Source organism: Idiotropiscis lumnitzeri, unplaced genomic scaffold, assembly GCF_059441095.1.
Source record: "Idiotropiscis lumnitzeri isolate Australia: NSW breed Sydney's pygmy pipehorse unplaced genomic scaffold, RoL_Ilum_1.0 HiC_scaffold_28, whole genome shotgun sequence".
In the NCBI taxonomy this organism is placed as follows: Eukaryota; Metazoa; Chordata; class Actinopteri; order Syngnathiformes; family Syngnathidae; genus Idiotropiscis; species Idiotropiscis lumnitzeri.
Window position 1 is genome coordinate 89,782 of NW_028283566.1, and position 21,732 is coordinate 111,513.

The following is a 21,732-nucleotide window of genomic DNA, read 5'->3' on the forward strand; positions in this document are numbered from 1 at the left end:
ACATGAGCCAGTACCACGTGAGGTGACAAGATAATCCGGCGTCGGACTCCTGGCGTGGCTGGTTCTTAAGCCGGCGCTGATTGCCGGCAACGAGCTGCAGGTGCGCCGGAGCCGACGCCCACTTTCTCCGGAGGAGAGCCTGGCTGGGTGGATCGTGAACCTGTAACAAACAGAACTGCCACGCCCTCCTCCCCGACCCGAACCGTCACAGTACCCCCCCCCTAACGGACGCCTCCTGGCGTCCTACCCGGCTTGTCCGGGTGAAGTGCGTAAAACTCCCTGATGGGGGCGTCGGTCAAAAACAGTTTTCGGGAGATCCAGGAGCGCTCCTCCGGACCGTAACCCTCCCAGTCCACCAGGTACTGGTAGCCCCGGCCCCGGCGCCGAACGTCCAGGACTTTTGCCACCGTGTAAGCCGGGTGGTCGTCTATTATCATGGGGGGTGGGGGGGGTGCCGCCGGAGGGCTCAGAGGGCTGGAGGATACCGGTTTGAGGAGGGAGACATGGAATGTGGGGTGAATCTTCAGGGAGTCGGGAAGTTTGAGTCGAACAGAGCATGGGTTGATGATTCTTTCGACGGGAAAGGGACCGATAAAGCGAGGAGCCAGCTTACGAGACTCGACTTGTAGGGGAAGATCGCGTGAGGAGAGCCATACCATTTGGCCAGGCACGTAGTCCGGGGCTGGGGACCGACGGCGATCAGCCAGTCGCTTGGTCCTCTGGGCTGTTCGGATGAGGGCGGCCCTCGCTTCGGCCCACACCCCCCGGATCCGGCGGAGGTGCTCCTCCACGGAAGGAATGGCCACGGTATGCTCCTGGTCCTTGAAGAGAGGTGGTTGGTAACCGAAACAGACCATGAAGGGAGACATACCTGTGGCCGTGGTGGAGAGGGAGTTATGGGCGTACTCGACCCAGGGTAGTGCGTCGCTCCAGGAGTCCGGGTTGCGGGCCACCACGCATCGGAGGGCGGCTTCCAGGTCCTGGTTGGCCCGCTCCGTCTGGCCGTTGGATTGGGGGTGGTAGCCCGAGGAGAGACTGGCGGTGGCCCCGACTGCCTTGCAGAATTCCTGCCAAACTTGTGAAGCGAACTGGGGGCCCCGGTCGGACACGATGTCCTCCGGGATGCCGTGGGGTCGGAAAACGTGTTGGGTGATGAGTTTGGCGGTCTCAAGCGCGGTGGGCAGCTTGGGTAGGGGGACGTAGTGGACGCTTTTGGAAAACCTGTCGACCAGGGTGAGGATGACTGTGTGTCCGTTGGACGGAGGGAGACCGGTAACAAAGTCCAGGGCGATGTGCGACCATGGACGGCTTGGAATCGGCAGGGGCTGGAGGAGGCCGGCGGGGACCGCGTGGGAGGCCTTTCCGCGTGCGCAGACGGAGCAGGCTCGCACGAACTCCCGGGTATCCTTAGCCATCCGGGGCCACCAGAAACGCTGCTGGAGGAAGCGGAGAGTGCGTGCCACCCCCGGGTGGCAGGTGAGTGTGGATGAGTGCCCCCATTGCAGTACCTGTGACCGCACGGTGTCGGGAACGAACAAGCGGTCGGAAGGGACTGGGCGCGGGTCCGGTTGCTGCTCCTGAGCGTTGCGGACGACCTGCTCGATGTCCCAGGTGGCCGCCCCCAGTAGACAGGCCGAGGGAAGAATGGGCTCCGGAGCGTCAGGGCTGGCAGGGGGCGAGAACTGACTTGAGAGGGCGTCCGCCTTCCCATTGTTCGAGCCGGGGCGGAAGGAGAGGGTAAAATTGAAACGGCTCAAGAACAAGTTCCAGCGTGCCTGGCGGGGGTTGAGTCTCTTGGCGGACTGCAGGTATGCCAGGTTTTTGTGGTCGGTCCAGACCAAAAAAGGGGTCGAGGTGCCCTCGAGCCAGTGCCGCCACTCCTGGAGAGCCCATACCACCGCGAGGAGTTCTCGATTGCCCACGTCGTAGTTTCGCTCGGCGGGGGATAGGCGCCTGGAAAAAAAGGCACACGGATGGACTACCTGGGTACCGGGATCCCGCTGGGAGAGGACGGCCCCCGCCCCGGTGTCGGAGGCGTCCACCTCCACGATGAACTGGAGAGCGGGGTCTGGGTGCCGGAGTACGGGGGCGCTGGTGAAGGCCTTCTTCAGGTGGGTGAAGGCCTGGGCGGCCGCCGGGGTCCACTGGAATGTGGTGGCTGTGGACGTAAGCGCGGTGAGTGGACTGGCGACCTTACTGTAGTCCCGGATGAAACGGCGGTAGAAATTTGCGAATCCGAGAAAACGTTGCAGCTCCTTCCGGGTGGTGGGCTGGGGCCACTCCGCCACGGCCTGGATCTTGGCCGGGTCGGGGCGAAGTTGCCCCCTGGCGATGATATAGCCAAGGAAGGGCACCGAAGGGACGTGGAACTCGCATTTCTCGGGCTTCACGTAGAGGCGGTTCTCCAGGAGGCGCTGGAGGACCAGTCGGACATGCCGGCGGTGATCTGCGAGAGAGCGGGAGAATATGAGGATGTCGTCGAGATATATGAATACGAACCGGTTGAGCATGTCGCGGAAAACGTCTGTCATGAGGGTCTGGAAGACGGCGGGGGCGTTGGTAAGTCCGAAAGGCATCACCAGATACTCGAAGTGCCCCAATGGTGTGTTGAATGCCGTCTTCCACTCGTCCCCCTCCCTGATGCGGACCAGGTGGTACGCATTTCGTAAGTCCAACTTTGAGAAAATCTGGGCCTCACATAGAGGTTCGAACGACGGGTCGATGAGGGGGAGCGAAGACTTGTTTTTGACCGTTATTTGGTTTAATGGTTTGAAGTCAATGCAGGGGCGGAGCGAGGCGTCCTTCTTTTTTACGAAAAAGAAGCCCGCGCCCAGAGGAGAAGACGAGGGGCGGATGAGACCGGTCGCAAGTGACTCCCGGATGTACGTCTCCATGGCCTCCTTCTCTGGCCTGGAGATGTTGTATAGCCGGGTGTTGGGCAGGGGGGCCCCCGGGAGGAGGTCGATGGCGCAGTCGTACGGACGATGGGGGGGGAGGGTACGGGCAAGGTCCTTGTTGAAGACCTGCGCCAGGTCGTGGTAGTCCGGGGGAACGGAGGAGACGTCAGGGGGAGGGGGGGGGGGGGAGCGTAGAGGAAGGGGGCGGATCCGCTGAACGCAAGCAGTGGGAGTGGCAGAACTCACTCCATCCTGTCAGCACGCACCTCCTCCAATCGATGGTGGGATTGTGGGTCTGGAGCCAGGGGAAACCTAAGACCAGGGGGACCTGGGGAGAGTGGATCAGAAAAAATCTGATGGACTCCCGGTGATTTCCAGAGACGATGAGGGTCAGGGGAGCGGTCTGTTGGGAGACCCGGGCGATGAGATGTCCGTCCAGCGCGACCACCCTTCGGGGAGACAGAATGGGTTCCATGGTGATGCCGAGCTGGCGGGCAAGGGTCAGGTCCAAGAAGCTGCCGTCGGCCCCCGAGTCGACCAGCGCGGTGACCGAGCGGGGGGTGTGTGGACCCAGCAGCCGGGCGGAGATGGACATCCGGGAAGAAGAGCCAGAAGCGGAGACCAGCAGGCTCGGCGTTGGGCTCTCCCTCAACGACGAGCCTGCTCTTTTGGGTTACTGGGACAGTGGATCAAGACGTGGCCGGGGAGGCCGCAATACAGGCAGAGCTGATGGGACCGACGGCGCTGGCGCTCCAGAGGGTCCAGAGTAGTTCTTCCTACCTGCATCGGTTCCTCCGCGCCGGTGGATAGCTGAACCGGCGATGGCGAGCGAACCTCGGGTCGGGGAACGGCTGCCCGGGCGGCGACTCCGGCGGGGCGTCGGAAACGATCAGCCTGCCGGTCCCGCAACCGATGGTCCACCTTGATGGCCAGGGCGATTAGCTCTTCGAGCGTCGTGGTTTCGTCTCGGATCGCCAGCTCGTCCTTGAGGGCGTCGGTCAACCCGTTGAGAAACGCCTCGCGGAGAGCCGGCTCGTTCCAACGGCTCTCGTGGGCCAGGATGCGGAATTCCACCGAGAAATCGGCCGCGGAGCGGGAACCCTGTCGGAGGGAGAGGAGCCGGCGGGACGCCTCGCGCCCCTGCACCGGGTGGTCGAAGACACGGCGTAACTCCTGGCTGAAATCCGCGTAAGTAGACATCGCAGGAGACGCCGCCTCCCACAATGCGGTTGCCCACTTGGCGGCGCGGCCGCGAAGCAAGTTGATGGTATAAGCGATCCTGGCCCGTTCGGTAGCGTAACTGTGGGGCTGGAGGTCGAAAACCAGGGAAGTGCTGAGTAAGAATTGGCTACACGAGCCCAAGTCCCTGGAGTAGGGTTCGGGAGTAGGAACGTGGGGCTCTCGACCGCCCGCATAATGCAATGCGGCGGCCGGGGGGGCCAGGGTCGCGTCCCTGGGGAGGTTGGAGGGGGGAGCGAGTGAACCCACCTGGTTAGAGAGGTGCGAGAGCTGGTGTTGGATGGCCTGGAGGGAGCCCGGAACTTCCTGCAGCATTCGATCATGGCGCTCGAGCACGCTGCCCTGGTGGGCAAGCGCTTCGCCCAGGGGGTCCGTGGTCGCGGGGTCCATTAACTTGGCCGGATTATTCTGTCGCGGTTCAATGAACCGTGTGGGAAGGAAGGAGGACCCGAAAGCGACAGGTGAGTGGGAAACAGGGTTTATTGAAGGCTGGAGTGGGGATGTGAGCTGGAGAGAGTCCACCGCAAGGCAGGCGTCGTCCAGGACAGCGTCGAAGGAAGCCGACGGGTCAGTGCCGGGTGGCGCGGACGAGGGTGCGGTCGAGCGAGACGTGTCGGGAGGCGAAGTCGGGCTGGCGTGGTAGCGCGAAGCACGGCGGAGCGGAGAGCGCTGTCGGGATGTTTGCCGGGCGGGATCTCGGAGGCGCTGGCGTGCGGAGCGGGACCAGACGGGTTCAGGTCGGCTAGAGGGGGGAGACGGCAGAGCAGGGGTCAAGCAAGCACGAGAGCAAGGCGAGTCAGGCGAACGGGAAACAAGACGAGACATGAGCCAGTACCACGTGAGGTGACAAGATAATCCGGCGTCGGACTCCTGGCGTGGCTGGTTCTTAAGCCGGCGCTGATTGCCGGCAACGAGCTGCAGGTGCGCCGGAGCCGACGCCCACTTTCTCCGGAGGAGAGCCTGGCTGGGTGGATCGTGAACCTGTAACAAACAGAACTGCCACGCCCTCCTCCCCGACCCGAACCGTCACAGTCGGGCCATTTTCGCCTCTGTGTCTCGCTTTGTTGCCGCATTTCATGGACTGCCACGACCGCGTTTATTTCCGGCCCTGTTCATGCTCTCTGGTTCCTTGTCCTTGTGCCCGTTCAGTCTTGGTTAGTTGCCTTTGTTGTTTTTTGTCCACGCCCCGTTGTTGTCCCTGCTGAGCTCTTCAATAAATCCCCTTTAAGTTTCACCTACCCCGGCTTCCTCGCTTCTTGGGTCCACCTCCTCATCGCCGCAAGGCGAAACGCTAACACAGCTGACAAAACAATAACAGAAGCACATGGCAGGAAGGAGGTGTTGGAATTTATCTTTATATCAATGTTAGAATTTAACTTTAACCCAATGTAAACTCAAATTAGTAATCTGACTCCAATTTGCGACCTTACCCAACTCTCACTCATCCAACAATATGCGCGCTCGTTCTGCAATAGAAAGGTATCAGGAAGCCGGCATTTTCACACACGAAGTGGATTTATTCCCAATACAGATTTCCTACATGGCACCTAGATCTCGGATCCCTCTCAATACAAGTCTACACCTCTCTTGCCACCAGCGAATGTGTTCTACCTCCGAGTTGCCCAGTCCTGATTCATACTATACAACATGCAAAATGGCACAGACAAAGGCATCCTGGCATGATTCTATTGGCTATGTGTATTGCAGTTAACTTTAGCTCGCTCTCATTGGTCTTTCTCCTCCCGCCGAATCCCGTGGCTCCTCCTGCGTGCGATCCCCCGATGGCCGCTCCTTCCCGGAGTCATCTCGTCTCGCTCCCTCCTTGCTGCTATCACCCTTTGTCCTGAAACATTCCACTCGTGCACGCTCTTGCAACCCCCATTCTGTTGCGCTTCACCAGTCACACTCTCAGCATTTTACAATATCACATTTTCATACATTGGATACAGGGTGCTTGTAAGAAGTTTGAAGATAAGACATTTGTAATTACCCAAGGGGGAAGGCCATGTTAAGATTTATTGACAGCTCTCACAGCTGTAAAGATAGCAGAAAGGTCAACATTGGTTTATTCGACACGTTGAAAAAAGGTCACGTTGGTTGAAATCTCCTACAAAGGAGACACCAGACTAAGAGGTTTATACAGCGTTACAAGCGGGACAAAATTTACTTAACAGGAACTGTCCTCACTTGAGGCCAAGGCCAGACCTGCTGACCAGCATGATGGTCACCAGCTAAAAGGGGACACCTCAGGTGAGATTGGCCGTGCCGTGCATCAGATATTTCTGGCCCGTTGGGGTCGATGTTGCTGTGTCTTTCAGGTGGGGAAGGGGGAGACAGGCCTGGTCTATGTGGCCAGGGCGAGACGTGAATGGAGTGAGACTTCCGGCAGTGACCCATCCAATAATGTCGACAATACACAGCTGTTCAAGTGGCCGTCCACAAGGGCAGACATCAGGCGAAATAGTCCATCAATGAAAAATGCTACTCGGTCTAAGTAGAACACATTTTGTACATAATTTTGCAGAAAAGGAAAATATGGGATTGGATTAAGGAGCGTGACTAAAAATTGTTGTGCTTGCAGGTTTAGGAGGCCAAGAGAGATGAAAATATTAAAAAAGAGGAAGCAGTTTAGGCAGCCACCGACGCATGTGGCTCCCATTGAACCTGCTCCTTCCACTTCTGCTGCTTCTGGGCAAGGTTCGGTGACGTAGCGCCACAGCAGACTGGCTGCTGTCCATAGCAGGCCGGTCAACGAGGTCGGGACTGCGGTAACAGAGGTACGGGTGGTTATAGACATGGGTTGTGAGTGGGGTGTGCTCTTGCTGCGGGGTGTGGGGTCACTGGGTGATGAGCTGTCCATGCCGAGCCACTTTCTGGAATGTGCCATCCTCTGGTCCGGTGCCATATCTGTCACAAAGAGCTCCACCAGCGCAGGGGGCGCCACCGTTACCCACTCCCAACGCACTTGATACCAACCCGATGGTACCCCATTCTATGGCAGGGGGCCACGGAGCTTCAGCGTTCGAGGACTGGCAGGTCCCTGCAGTCCGGGGACGGTGGAAGTTTTCGATGGTGCTGGATATTGGGGCGAGCTATGAGCTCCTTCCGCAACTCCCAGTGAGCCATGTGGACTCTCGAGATTGCCTGAGTCACCGCCATTGACTGAACGAACACTGGACTTTGAGTGGCATTCCCGGATGGGACTGAACTTGACTGTGCACATCCGTCGGAGAGAGCATATGTCGTGCTCTCTTCCTTCCCTGTGGCTGAACTGAATAAGGGCAGTGTCGCGTTCTATGAACCGTGTGGGAAGGAAGGAGGACCCAAAAGCGACAGGTGAGTGGGTAACAGGGTTTATTGAAGGCTGGAGTGGGGAGGCGAGCTGGAGAGAGTCCACCACAAGGCAGGCGTCGTCAGGGACAGCGTTGAATGAAGCCGACGGGCAAGTGCCGGGTGGCGCGGACGAGGGTGCGGCCGAGCGGGGCGCGCCGGGAGGCGAAGTCGGGCTGGCGTGGTAGCGGGAAGCACGGCGGAGCGGAGAGCGCTGGCGGGATGCTTGCCGGGCAGGATCTCGGAGGCGCTGGCGTGCGGAGCGGGACCAGACGGGTTCAGGTCGGCTAGAGGGGGGAGACGGAAGAGCAGGGGTCAAGCAAGCACGAGAGCACGACGAGTCAGGCGATCGGGAAACAGGACGAGACATGAGCCAGTACCACGTGAGGTGACAAGATAATCCGGCGTCGGACTCCTGGCGTGGCTGGTTCTTAAGCCGGCGCTGATTGCCGGCAACGAGCTGCAGGTGCGCCGGAGCCGACGCCCACTTTCTCCGGAGGAGGGCCTGGCTGGGTGGATCGCGAATCTGTAAACAAGCAGAACTGCCACGCCCTCCTCCCCGACCCGAACCGTCACAGTACCCCCCCCCTAACGGACGCCTCCTGGCGTCCTACCCGGCTTGTCCGGGTGAAGTGCGTAGAACTCCCTGATGGGGGCGTCGGTCAAAAACAGTTTTCGGGAGATCCAGGAGCGCTCCTCCGGACCGTAGCCCTCCCAGTCCACCAGGTACTGGTAGCCCCGGCCCCGGCGCCGAACGTCCAGGACTTTTGCCACCGTGTAAGCCGGGTGGTCGTCTATTATCATGGGGGGTGGGGGGGGGTACAGCCGGAGGGCTCAGAGGGCTGGAGGATACCGGTTTGAGGAGGGAGACATGGAATGTAGGGTGAATTTTCAGGGAGTCGGGAAGCTTGAGTCGAACAGAGCACGGGTTAATGATTCTTTCGACGGGAAAAGGGCCGATAAAGCGAGGGGCCAGCTTACGAGACTCGACTTGGAGGGGAAGGTCGCGTGAGGAGAGCCACACCATCTGGCCAGGCACGTAGTCCGGGGCTGGGGACCGGTGGCGATCAGCCAGTCGTTTGGTCCTCTGGGCTGTTCGGATGAGGGCGGCCCTCGCTTCGGCCCACACCCCCCGGATCCGGCGGAGGTGCTCCTCCGCGGAAGGAATGGCCACGGTATGCTCCTGGTCTTTGAAGAGAGGTGGTTGGTAACCAAAACAAACCATGAAGGGAGACATACCTGTGGCCGTGGTGGAGAGGGAGTTATGGGCGTACTCGACCCAGGGTAGTGCGTCGCTCCAGGAGTCCGGGTTGCGGGCCACCACGCATCGGAGGGCGGCTTCCAGGTCCTGGTTGGCCCGCTCCGTCTGGCCGTTGGATTGGGGGTGGTAGCCCGAGGAGAGACTGGCGGTGGCCCCGACTGCCTTGCAGAATTCCTGCCAAACTTGTGAAGCGAACTGGGGGCCCCGGTCGGACACGATGTCCTCCGGGATGCCGTGGGGTCGGAAAACGTGTTGGGTGATGAGTTTGGCGGTCTCAAGCGCGGTGGGCAGCTTGGGCAGGGGGACGTAGTGGACGCACTTGGAAAACCTGTCGACCAGGGTGAGGATGACTGTGTGTCCGTTGGACGGAGGGAGGCCGGTGACAAAGTCTAGGGCGATGTGCGACCAGGGACGACTTGGGATAGGCAGGGGCTGGAGGAGGCCGGCGGGGACCGCGTGGGAGGCCTTTCCGCGGGCGCAGACGGAGCAGGCTCGCACGAATTCCCGGGTATCCTTTGCCATCCGGGGCCACCAGAAACGCTGCTGGAGGAAGCGGAGAGTGCGTGCCACCCCCGGGTGGCAGGTGAGTGTGGATGAGTGCCCCCATTGCAGTACCTGTGACCGCACGGTGTCGGGAACGAACAAGCGGTCGGAAGGGACTGGGCGCGGGTCCGGTTGCTGCTCCTGAGCGTTGCGGACGACCTGCTCGATGTCCCAGGTGGCCGCCCCCAGTAGACAGGCCGAGGGAAGAATGGGCTCCGGAGCGTCAGGGCTGGCAGGGGGCGAGAACTGACGTGAGAGGGCGTCCGCCTTCCCATTGTTCGAGCCGGGGCGGAAGGAGAGGGTAAAATTAAAACGGCTCAAGAACAAGTTCCAGCGTGCCTGGCGGGGGTTGAGTCTCTTGGCGGACTGCAGGTATGCCAGGTTTTTGTGGTCGGTCCAGACCAAGAAAGGGGTCGAGGTGCCCTCGAGCCAGTGCCGCCACTCCTGGAGAGCCCATACCACCGCGAGGAGTTCTCGATTGCCCACGTCGTAGTTTCGCTCGGCGGGGGATAGGCGCCTGGAAAAGAAGGCACACGGATGGACTACCTGGGTACCGGGATCACGCTGGGAGAGGACGGCCCCCGCCCCGGTGTCGGAGGCGTCCACCTCCACGATGAACTGGAGAGCGGGGTCTGGGTGCCGGAGTACGGGGGCGCTGGGGAAGGCCTTCTTCAGGTGGGTGAAGGCCTGGGCGGCCGCCGGGGTCCACTGGAATGTGGTGGCTGTGGACGTAAGCGCGGTGAGTGGACTGGCGACCTTACTGTAGTCCCGGATGAAACGGCGGTAGAAATTTGCGAATCCGAGAAAACGTTGAAGCTCCTTCCGGGTGGTGGGCTGGGGCCACTCCGCCACGGCCTGGATCTTGGCCGGGTCGGGGTGAAGTTGCCCCCGGGCGATGATATAGCCCAGGAAGGGCACCGAAGGGACGTGGAACTCGCATTTCTCGGGCTTCACGTAGAGGCGGTTCTCCAGGAGGCGCTGGAGGACCAGTCGGACATGCCTGCGGTGATCTGCGAGAGAGCGGGAGAATATGAGGATGTCGTCGAGATATATGAACACGAACCGGTTGAGCATGTCGCGGAAAACGTCTGTCATGAGGGTCTGGAAGACGGCGGGGGCGTTGGTAAGTCCGAAAGGCATCACCAGATACTCGAAGTGCCCCAATGGTGTGTTGAACGCCGTCTTCCACTCGTCCCCCTCCCTGATGCGGACCAGGTGGTACGCATTTCGTAAGTCCAACTTTGAGAAAATCTGGGCCTCACATAGAGGTTCGAACGACGGGTCGATGAGGGGGAGCGAAGACTTGTTTTTGACAGTTATCTGGTTTAGTGGTTTGAAGTCGATGCAGGGGCGGAGCGAGGCGTCCTTCTTTTTCACGAAAAAGAAGCCCGCGCCCAGAGGAGAAGACGAGGGGCGGATGAGACCGGTCGCAAGCGACTCACGGATGTACGTCTCCATGGACTCCTTCTCTGGCCTGGAGATGTTGTATAGGCGGGTGTTGGGCAGGGGGGCCCCCGGGAGGAGGTCGATGGCGCAGTCGTACGGACGATGGGGGGGGAGGGTACGGGCAAGTTCCTTGTTGAAGACCTGCGCCAGGTCGTGGTAGTCCGGGGGAACGGAGGAGACGTCAGGGGGAGGGGGGGGGGGAAGCGTAGAGGAAGGGGCCGGATCCGCTGAACGCAGGCAGTGGGAGTGGCAGAACTCACTCCATCCGGTCAGCACGCACCTCCTCCAATCGATGGTGGGGTTGTGGGTCTGGAGCCAGGGGAAACCTAAGACCAGGGGGACCTGGGGAGAGTGGATCAGAAAAAATCTGATGGACTCCCGGTGATTACCCGAGACGATGAGGGTCAGGGGAGCGGTCTGTTGGGAGACCCGGGCGATGAGATGCCCGTCCAGCGCGACCACCCTTCGGGGGGACAGAATGGGTTCCATGGTGATGCCGAGCTGGCGGGCAAGGGTCAGGTCCAAGAAGCTGCCGTCGGCCCCCGAGTCGACCAGCGCGGTGACCGAGCGGGGGGTGTGTTGACCCAGCAGCCGGGCGGAGATGGACATCCGGGAAGAAGAGCCAGAAGCGGATACCAGCAGGCTCGGCGTTGGGCTCTCCCTCAGCGACGAGCCTGCTCTTTTGGTTTATTGGGACAGTGGATCAAGAAGTGGCCGGGGAGGCCGCAATACAGGCAGAGCTGATGGGACCGACGGCGCTGGCGCTCCAGAGGGTCCAGAGTAGTTCTTCCTACCTGCATAGGCTCCTCCGCGCCGGTGGATAGCTGAACTGGCGATGGCGAGCGAACCTCGGGTCGGGGAATGGCTGCCCGGGCGGCGACTCTGGAGGGGCGTCGGAAACGATCAGCCTGCCGGTCCCGCAACCGATGGTCCACCTTGATGGCCAGGGCGATTAGTTCTTCAAGAGTCGTGGTTTCGTCACGGATCGCCAGCTCGTCCTTGAGGGCGTCGGTCAGCCCGTTGAGAAACGCCTCGCGGAGAGCCGGCTCGTTCCAACGGCTCTCGTGGGCCAGGATGCGGAATTCCACCGAGAAGTCGGCCGCGGAGCGGGAACCCTGTCGGAGGGAGAGGAGCCGGCGGGACGCCTCGCGCCCCTGCACCGGGTGGTCGAAGACACGGCGTAACTCCTGGCTGAAATCCGCGTAAGTAGACATCACAGGTGACGCCGCCTCCCACAATGCGGTTGCCCACTTGGCGGCGCGGCCGCGAAGCAAGTTGATGGTATAGGCGATCCTGGCCCGCTCGGTAGCGTAACTGTGGGGCTGAAGGTCGAAAACCAGGGAGGTGCTGAGTAAGAATTGGCTACACGAGCCCAAGTCCCCGGAGTAGGGTTCGGGAGTAGGAACGTGGGGCTCTCGACCGCCCGCATAATGCAATGCGGCGGCCGGGGGAGCCAGGGTCGCGTCCCTGGGGAGGTTGGGGGGGGGAGCGAGTGAACCCACCTGGTTAGAGAGGTGCGAGAGCTGGTGTTGGATGGCCTGGAGGGAGCCCGGAACTTCCTGCAGCATCCGATCATGGCGCTCGAGCACGCTGCCCTGGTGGGCAAGCGCTTCGCCCAGGGGGTCCGTGGTCGCGGGGTCCATTAACTTGGCCGGATTATTCTGTCGCGTTCTATGAACCGTGTGGGAAGGAAGGAGGACCCAAAAGCGACAGGTGAGTGGGTAACAGGGTTTATTGAAGGCTGGAGTGGGGAGGCGAGCTGGAGAGAGTCCACCACAAGGCAGGCGTCGTCAGGGACAGCGTTGAATGAAGCCGACGGGCAAGTGCCGGGTGGCGCGGACGAGGGTGCGGCCGAGCGGGGCGCGCCGGGAGGCGAAGTCGGGCTGGCGTGGTAGCGGGAAGCACGGCGGAGCGGAGAGCGCTGGCGGGATGCTTGCCGGGCAGGATCTCGGAGGCGCTGGCGTGCGGAGCGGGACCAGACGGGTTCAGGTCGGCTAGAGGGGGGAGACGGAAGAGCAGGGGTCAAGCAAGCACGAGAGCACGACGAGTCAGGCGATCGGGAAACAGGACGAGACATGAGCCAGTACCACGTGAGGTGACAAGATAATCCGGCGTCGGACTCCTGGCGTGGCTGGTTCTTAAGCCGGCGCTGATTGCCGGCAACGAGCTGCAGGTGCGCCGGAGCCGACGCCCACTTTCTCCGGAGGAGGGCCTGGCTGGGTGGATCGCGAATCTGTAAACAAGCAGAACTGCCACGCCCTCCTCCCCGACCCGAACCGTCACAGTACCCCCCCCCTAACGGACGCCTCCTGGCGTCCTACCCGGCTTGTCCGGGTGAAGTGCGTAGAACTCCCTGATGGGGGCGTCGGTCAAAAACAGTTTTCGGGAGATCCAGGAGCGCTCCTCCGGACCGTAGCCCTCCCAGTCCACCAGGTACTGGTAGCCCCGGCCCCGGCGCCGAACGTCCAGGACTTTTGCCACCGTGTAAGCCGGGTGGTCGTCTATTATCATGGGGGGTGGGGGGGGTACAGCCGGAGGGCTCAGAGGGCTGGAGGATACCGGTTTGAGGAGGGAGACATGGAATGTAGGGTGAATTTTCAGGGAGTCGGGAAGCTTGAGTCGAACAGAGCACGGGTTAATGATTCTTTCGACGGGAAAAGGACCGATAAAGCGAGGGGCCAGCTTACGAGACTCGACTTGGAGGGGAAGGTCGCGTGAGGAGAGCCACACCATCTGGCCAGGCACGTAGTCCGGGGCTGGGGACCGGTGGCGATCAGCCAGTCGTTTGGTCCTCTGGGCTGTTCGGATGAGGGCGGCCCTCGCTTCGGCCCACACCCCCCGGATCCGGCGGAGGTGCTCCTCCACGGAAGGAATGGCCACGGTATGCTCCTGGTCTTTGAAGAGAGGTGGTTGGTAACCAAAACAAACCATGAAGGGAGACATACCTGTGGCCGTGGTGGAGAGGGAGTTATGGGCGTACTCGACCCAGGGTAGTGCGTCGCTCCAGGAGTCCGGGTTGCGGGCCACCACGCATCGGAGGGCGGCTTCCAGGTCCTGGTTGGCCCGCTCCGTCTGGCCGTTGGATTGGGGGTGGTAGCCCGAGGAGAGACTGGCGGTGGCCCCGACTGCCTTGCAGAATTCCTGCCAAACTTGTGAAGCGAACTGGGGGCCCCGGTCGGACACGATGTCCTCCGGGATGCCGTGGGGTCGGAAAACGTGTTGGGTGATGAGTTTGGCGGTCTCAAGCGCGGTGGGCAGCTTGGGCAGGGGGACGTAGTGGACGCACTTGGAAAACCTGTCGACCAGGGTGAGGATGACTGTGTGTCCGTTGGACGGAGGGAGGCCGGTGACAAAGTCTAGGGCGATGTGCGACCAGGGACGACTTGGGATAGGCAGGGGCTGGAGGAGGCCGGCGGGGACCGCGTGGGAGGCCTTTCCGCGGGCGCAGACGGAGCAGGCTCGCACGAATTCCCGGGTATCCTTTGCCATCCGGGGCCACCAGAAACGCTGCTGGAGGAAGCGGAGAGTGCGTGCCACCCCCGGGTGGCAGGTGAGTGTGGATGAGTGCCCCCATTGCAGTACCTGTGACCGCACGGTGTCGGGAACGAACAAGCGGTCGGAAGGGACTGGGCGCGGGTCCGGTTGCTGCTCCTGAGCGTTGCGGACGACCTGCTCGATGTCCCAGGTGGCCGCCCCCAGTAGACAGGCCGAGGGAAGAATGGGCTCCGGAGCGTCAGGGCTGGCAGGGGGCGAGAACTGACGTGAGAGGGCGTCCGCCTTCCCATTGTTCGAGCCGGGGCGGAAGGAGAGGGTAAAATTAAAACGGCTCAAGAACAAGTTCCAGCGTGCCTGGCGGGGGTTGAGTCTCTTGGCGGACTGCAGGTATGCCAGGTTTTTGTGGTCGGTCCAGACCAAGAAAGGGGTCGAGGTGCCCTCGAGCCAGTGCCGCCACTCCTGGAGAGCCCATACCACCGCGAGGAGTTCTCGATTGCCCACGTCGTAGTTTCGCTCGGCGGGGGATAGGCGCCTGGAAAAGAAGGCACACGGATGGACTACCTGGGTACCGGGATCACGCTGGGAGAGGACGGCCCCCGCCCCGGTGTCGGAGGCGTCCACCTCCACGATGAACTGGAGAGCGGGGTCTGGGTGCCGGAGTACGGGGGCGCTGGTGAAGGCCTTCTTCAGGTGGGTGAAGGCCTGGGCGGCCGCCGGGGTCCACTGGAATGTGGTGGCTGTGGACGTAAGCGCGGTGAGTGGACTGGCGACCTTACTGTAGTCCCGGATGAAACGGCGGTAGAAATTTGCGAATCCGAGAAAACGTTGAAGCTCCTTCCGGGTGGTGGGCTGGGGCCACTCCGCCACGGCCTGGATCTTGGCCGGGTCGGGGCGAAGTTGCCCCCGGGCGATGATATAGCCCAGGAAGGGCACCGAAGGGACGTGGAACTCGCATTTCTCGGGCTTCACGTAGAGGCGGTTCTCCAGGAGGCGCTGGAGGACCAGTCGGACATGCCTGCGGTGATCTGCGAGAGAGCGGGAGAATATGAGGATGTCGTCGAGATATATGAACACGAACCGGTTGAGCATGTCGCGGAAAACGTCTGTCATGAGGGTCTGGAAGACGGCGGGGGCGTTGGTAAGTCCGAAAGGCATCACCAGATACTCGAAGTGCCCCAATGGTGTGTTGAACGCCGTCTTCCACTCGTCCCCCTCCCTGATGCGGACCAGGTGGTACGCATTTCGTAAGTCCAACTTTGAGAAAATCTGGGCCTCACATAGAGGTTCGAACGACGGGTCGATGAGGGGGAGCGAAGACTTGTTTTTGACAGTTATCTGGTTTAGTGGTTTGAAGTCGATGCAGGGGCGGAGCGAGGCGTCCTTCTTTTTCACGAAAAAGAAGCCCGCGCCCAGAGGAGAAGACGAGGGGCGGATGAGACCGGTCGCAAGCGACTCACGGATGTACGTCTCCATGGACTCCTTCTCTGGCCTGGAGATGTTGTATAGGCGGGTGTTGGGCAGGGGGGCCCCCGGGAGGAGGTCGATGGCGCAGTCGTACGGACGATGGGGGGGGAGGGTACGGGCAAGGTCCTTGTTGAAGACCTGCGCCAGGTCGTGGTAGTCCGGGGGAACGGAGGAGACGTCAGGGGGAGGGGGGGGGGAAGCGTAGAGGAAGGGGCCGGATCCGCTGAACGCAGGCAGTGGGAGTGGCAGAACTCACTCCATCCGGTCAGCACGCACCTCCTCCAATCGATGGTGGGGTTGTGGGTCTGGAGCCAGGGGAAACCTAAGACCAGGGGGACCTGGGGAGAGTGGATCAGAAAAAATCTGATGGACTCCCGGTGATTACCCGAGACGATGAGGGTCAGGGGAGCGGTCTGTTGGGAGACCCGGGCGATGAGATGCCCGTCCAGCGCGACCACCCTTCGGGGGGACAGAATGGGTTCCATGGTGATGCCGAGCTGGCGGGCAAGGGTCAGGTCCAAGAAGCTGCCGTCGGCCCCCGAGTCGACCAGCGCGGTGACCGAGCGGGGGGTGTGTTGACCCAGCAGCCGGGCGGAGATGGACATCCGGGAAGAAGAGCCAGAAGCGGATACCAGCAGGCTCGGCGTTGGGCTCTCCCTCAGCGACGAGCCTGCTCTTTTGGTTTATTGGGACAGTGGATCAAGAAGTGGCCGGGGAGGCCGCAATACAGGCAGAGCTGATGGGACCGACGGCGCTGGCGCTCCAGAGGGTCCAGAGTAGTTCTTCCTACCTGCATAGGCTCCTCCGCGCCGGTGGATAGCTGAACTGGCGATGGCGAGCGAACCTCGGGTCGGGGAATGGCTGCCCGGGCGGCGACTCTGGAGGGGCGTCGGAAACGATCAGCCTGCCGGTCCCGCAACCGATGGTCCACCTTGATGGCCAGGGCGATTAGTTCTTCAAGAGTCGTGGTTTCGTCACGGATCGCCAGCTCGTCCTTGAGGGCGTCGGTCAGCCCGTTGAGAAACGCCTCGCGGAGAGCCGGCTCGTTCCAACGGCTCTCGTGGGCCAGGATGCGGAATTCCACCGAGAAGTCGGCCGCGGAGCGGGAACCCTGTCGGAGGGAGAGGAGCCGGCGGGACGCCTCGCGCCCCTGCACCGGGTGGTCGAAGACACGGCGTAACTCCTGGCTGAAATCCGCGTAAGTAGACATCACAGGTGACGCCGCCTCCCACAATGCGGTTGCCCACTTGGCGGCGCGGCCGCGAAGCAAGTTGATGGTATAGGCGATCCTGGCCCGCTCTGTAGCGTAACTGTGGGGCTGAAGGTCGAAAACCAGGGAGGTGCTGAGTAAGAATTGGCTACACGAGCCCAAGTCCCCGGAGTAGGGTTCGGGAGTAGGAACGTGGGGCTCTCGACCGCCCGCATAATGCAATGCGGCGGCCGGGGGAGCCAGGGTCGCGTCCCTGGGGAGGTTGGGGGGGGGAGCGAGTGAACCCACCTGGTTAGAGAGGTGCGAGAGCTGGTGTTGGATGGCCTGGAGGGAGCCCGGAACTTCCTGCAGCATCCGATCATGGCGCTCGAGCACGCTGCCCTGGTGGGCAAGCGCTTCGCCCAGGGGGTCCGTGGTCGCGGGGTCCATTAACTTGGCCGGATTATTCTGTCGCGTTCTATGAACCGTGTGGGAAGGAAGGAGGACCCAAAAGCGACAGGTGAGTGGGTAACAGGGTTTATTGAAGGCTGGAGTGGGGAGGCGAGCTGGAGAGAGTCCACCACAAGGCAGGCGTCGTCAGGGACAGCGTTGAATGAAGCCGACGGGCAGGTGCCGGGTGGCGCGGACGAGGGTGCGGCCGAGCGGGGCGCGCCGGGAGGCGAAGTCGGGCTGGCGTGGTAGCGGGAAGCACGGCGGAGCGGAGAGCGCTGGCGGGATGCTTGCCGGGCAGGATCTCGGAGGCGCTGGCGTGCGGAGCGGGACCAGACGGGTTCAGGTCGGCTAGAGGGGGGAGACGGAAGAGCAGGGGTCAAGCAAGCACGAGAGCACGACGAGTCAGGCGATCGGGAAACAGGACGAGACATGAGCCAGTACCACGTGAGGTGACAAGATAATCCGGCGTCGGACTCCTGGCGTGGCTGGTTCTTAAGCCGGCGCTGATTGCCGGCAACGAGCTGCAGGTGCGCCGGAGCCGACGCCCACTTTCTCCGGAGGAGGGCCTGGCTGGGTGGATCGCGAATCTGTAAACAAGCAGAACTGCCACGCCCTCCTCCCCGACCCGAACCGTCACAGGCAGCTCTGAAACCTGGTTCTCCATTCTCCCGCGGTGGGTATGCCCTGTTCCTGCTCTTGTCTGTGTGGTGTAGCAACCCCCACCCATTCAATTCACCAAATTGACACATTACATTGTACATATGATCCCACATGATTTGGTTTGTCAAAAGGCGTTCATCTAAATTTAGTACAGCTTGCATTAGATTTATTTATTTGTTATGTCTACCGGCGTGGCCTCACATGTGTCATGACCCGTGTCGGGCATGTCAATGTTTTTGTTATTGTTTTCTTCCCTCCTTGCTGCCATGTGCTTCTGTTATTGTTTTGTCAGCTGTGTTAGCGTTTCCCCTCAGCACTCGTCATCACCAGCCACGCACCTGTTCCCCGTTACCCTCATCAAGCACCTGCTTCCCATCTGCTCCCCGAATGACTCGGACTATTTAGACCTCCCAGACCGACAACGCAGTGTCGGGCCATTTTCGCCTCTGTGTCTCGCTTTGTTGCCGCATTTCATGGACTGCCACGACCGCGTTTATTTCCGGCCCTGTTCATGCTCTCTGGTTCCTTGTCCTTGTGCCCGTTCAGTCTTGGTTAGTTGCCTTTGTTGTTTTTTGTCCACGCCCCGTTGTTGTCCCTGCTGAGCTCTTCAATAAATCCCCTTTAAGTTTCACCTACCCCGGCTTCCTCGCTTCTTGGGTCCACCTCCTCATCGCCGCAAGGCGAAACGCTAACACAGCTGACAAAACAATAACAGAAGCACATGGCAGGAAGGAGGTGTTGGAATTTATCTTTATATCAATGTTAGAATTTAACTTTAACCCAATGTAAACTCAAATTAGTAATCTGACTCCAATTTGCGACCTTACCCAACTCTCACTCATCCAACAATATGCGCGCTCGTTCTGCAATAGAAAGGTATCAGGAAGCCGGCATTTTCACACACGAAGTGGATTTATTCCCAATACAGATTTCCTACATGGCACCTAGATCTCGGATCCCTCTCAATACAAGTCTACACCTCTCTTGCCACCAGCGAATGTGTTCTACCTCCGAGTTGCCCAGTCCTGATTCATACTATACAACATGCAAAATGGCACAGACAAAGGCATCCTGGCATGATTCTATTGGCTATGTGTATTGCAGTTAACTTTAGCTCGCTCTCATTGGTCTTTCTCCTCCCGCCGAATCCCGTGGCTCCTCCTGCGTGCGATCCCCCGATGGCCGCTCCTTCCCGGAGTCATCTCGTCTCGCTCCCTCCTTGCTGCTATCACCCTTTGTCCTGAAACATTCCACTCGTGCACGCTCTTGCAACCCCCATTCTGTTGCGCTTCACCAGTCACACTCTCAGCATTTTACAATATCACATTTTCATACATTGGATGCACCAACATCTAATGAACTATGTTAAGCTCAAACTCTTATATTCCTTTAATAGTCAAATGTATGAAATCCTTTAAGTGTAACTGAAGTTTAGACCATGCTAATGACCAGACACTCAGGAGAGGAATGCAGGAAGATTAGATCACAGCTGCACCACAGGAGGTGTGAACGAGACCCCTCTGAAACAATGGACTTCCATGCCAGGATCACAAAAGTGGCTCCGAGCAGTCTAACCTTTGTTCAGTTTTAAATTGACTGCCATTTACATTATCCTTTAGAGGGAAGAAAACAATAACAAAAACATTGACATGCCCGACACGGGTCATGACAGTACCCCCCCTCAAGGGACGGATCCCAGACGTCCCAAAACAATAACAAAAACATTGACATGCCCGACACGGGTCATGACAACATGCATGCCTTGTCCCCGAGCAGCGGAAATGGTATGAATTGTTTACTTTTGCCGAGCCACAAATCACATTGAATATTGATGCGCGTCATCATACTTGAATACTCCGCGTCACTATCGGGAGATCATATTTCAGCACCGACTACAAATTCTTCGGGTTTACTAAATTTCTAAATTTCCAGAGAAGGATCGCTCGGAAGTGGTAGTTCCGTGTGTGTCTCTGTTAGAGGTGTTGTGGACCCAGAGCCTGACTGATTTGGGGCTCGGCTCCACAGCTCTGCGATTGTTTTTACTGTCTCTACCCCCTCCCCCAGTTGACAGAGTCAGAGTTGACACGGCCCGGAGGTGGAGTGAGGCATTCTGAAGACAATAGGAGGTGTAGACTGCAGCGGTCTTGGAACTGTCTATGTCTTGGGGAGCACCTAGTCATCCCGTAAAAAATTGTTTAATTTGGTATCGGCGTTATTAAAGTTCTGGGATCTTCTTTTATTATTATTGTTTTATTATTATCATCATCAATGGTTACTATTCCATTTGGGTTGCTTTAAAGGTTTGTCAAAAAGAATGGTCAAAATTGGAGTGGTAGCTCAGGCTTAATTTGTAATTCCTAAACACAGTTAGATATTGGAACTCAATGAACAAAATTTTATTTAATTTGGGAATGATTTGCCCATGTTGCGAAGCCAGATTCTAGTGTTGTGCCATATTAGCTGGATATCATTAGGACATTATTGCGAACCAACACTGCTTGTGGTGATTATTGGTAAAACTAAATTTATACGTTGGAGAATTGTTTCTGAATGCAATGCCTGTGTGGATGCCACGGTCTAGAATATATTCAACGGTCTGGGAATTGAAGTAGATGTAATATTTGGTGGGTGTACGTTAAGCACATTATATTGTTCAAGTGACTGATACAAGCTTCACAATCAAGTTGGGAGAGGTGATTGAATACAATTAATTATGGTATTGTTGCGATTATTTGGCATGCGTTTTTGGGAGGGTTGTGTAACGATTGCTGGCATTGTTTTTAAATACTTACGGGAGAGAAAGTCAATTATTTAATTGAGCAGGTTTATATTTACAAAATATGTTAAATATTAATTACACAAAAGCATTTATCAGATGAAAGTACGGTGCAATTAGACATGAGAGGTCGGAAGTGGTACCATTACTCACAACTTCGACCCGCACCGGAGTTCTTTCCCCGCTATGGTGAGCCTGATGGTTGACTGCCCGGACGGGTAGGTCAAGAGAGGGGGAGATACTGACCAATGGAAACACATACAAATCAAACATAAAAATGGACACGGCTGTCCTGTTTCTTATTATGTCTGGATGATAGGCTTGCTTTCTACGCTTTTAGTATGTTTGCTTCTAATGTATGTGTTAAGGATGTTTCTATCAAAACAAGCCTGAACAAATGAATCAACCAGTCAAGATTGTCTGTCATCACGCGCGGAGCAGCCCTCTGCAGTCAGAGGCGAAGCTGGAGCTCCCTGCTCCCTGCATGGTTTTTGTTTGCATCATAGCATGGGCAATTTGAATATGCAGTTCATACAGAATGGAAAACTTGACATTTGACTCCATCCCACTCGCCCACACTCTTCCTGCCTATTCTAACGGTTTCAGCTTACAAAACACCTTTTGTTCATACTTCTGCTTATTCTAACAGCAAAAGGGAGCATGTTCACTTTGAACTTCATTTGACCTGTGTAGTGTATTTTCACAAGGTTTAACATGTACAACTTATTTGATGGCCATGACGATATTGTTGCTTTAGAAATACCAAGCCTTGTGTTGGACCTCCCGAATGCATAAGTTACAGCCTTAAGAGGCATTGGGCCTCAACATTATCTACAAAGGGTCAGGGGTCATCAACGCCCCAAGGAAGGTGTTTACAGAAAAGGGATCTGGCGTTGGGGAGTCACATCTGCGATGGGGCCGTACCTGGCACCCATAGGAGGCTGTCGAAAAGTTCAGCCAAAGGCCAGCAGGATAAGAA

At 58.8% G+C, this 21,732-nt stretch overlaps 1 protein-coding gene across 1 annotated transcript; it reads right to left on the reverse strand.

Annotated features, from left to right (window-relative positions):
• Positions 1-647: 647 nt before the first annotated feature.
• LOC148315965 (uncharacterized) lies at positions 648-18,203 on the reverse strand (the record flags this gene model as incomplete). The annotated part of the gene is made up of 8 exons (XM_088287126.1): positions 18,165-18,203; positions 13,404-15,546; positions 13,276-13,329; positions 10,574-10,590; positions 9,919-10,521; positions 8,596-9,192; positions 1,688-3,110; positions 648-1,075 (listed from the first exon to the last, which is right to left on the reverse strand). Coding segments are annotated over exons 1-8 (5,304 nt in total), but the record flags the coding sequence as incomplete, so codon positions are not given.
• Between the last annotated feature and the right edge of the window lie 3,529 nt (positions 18,204-21,732).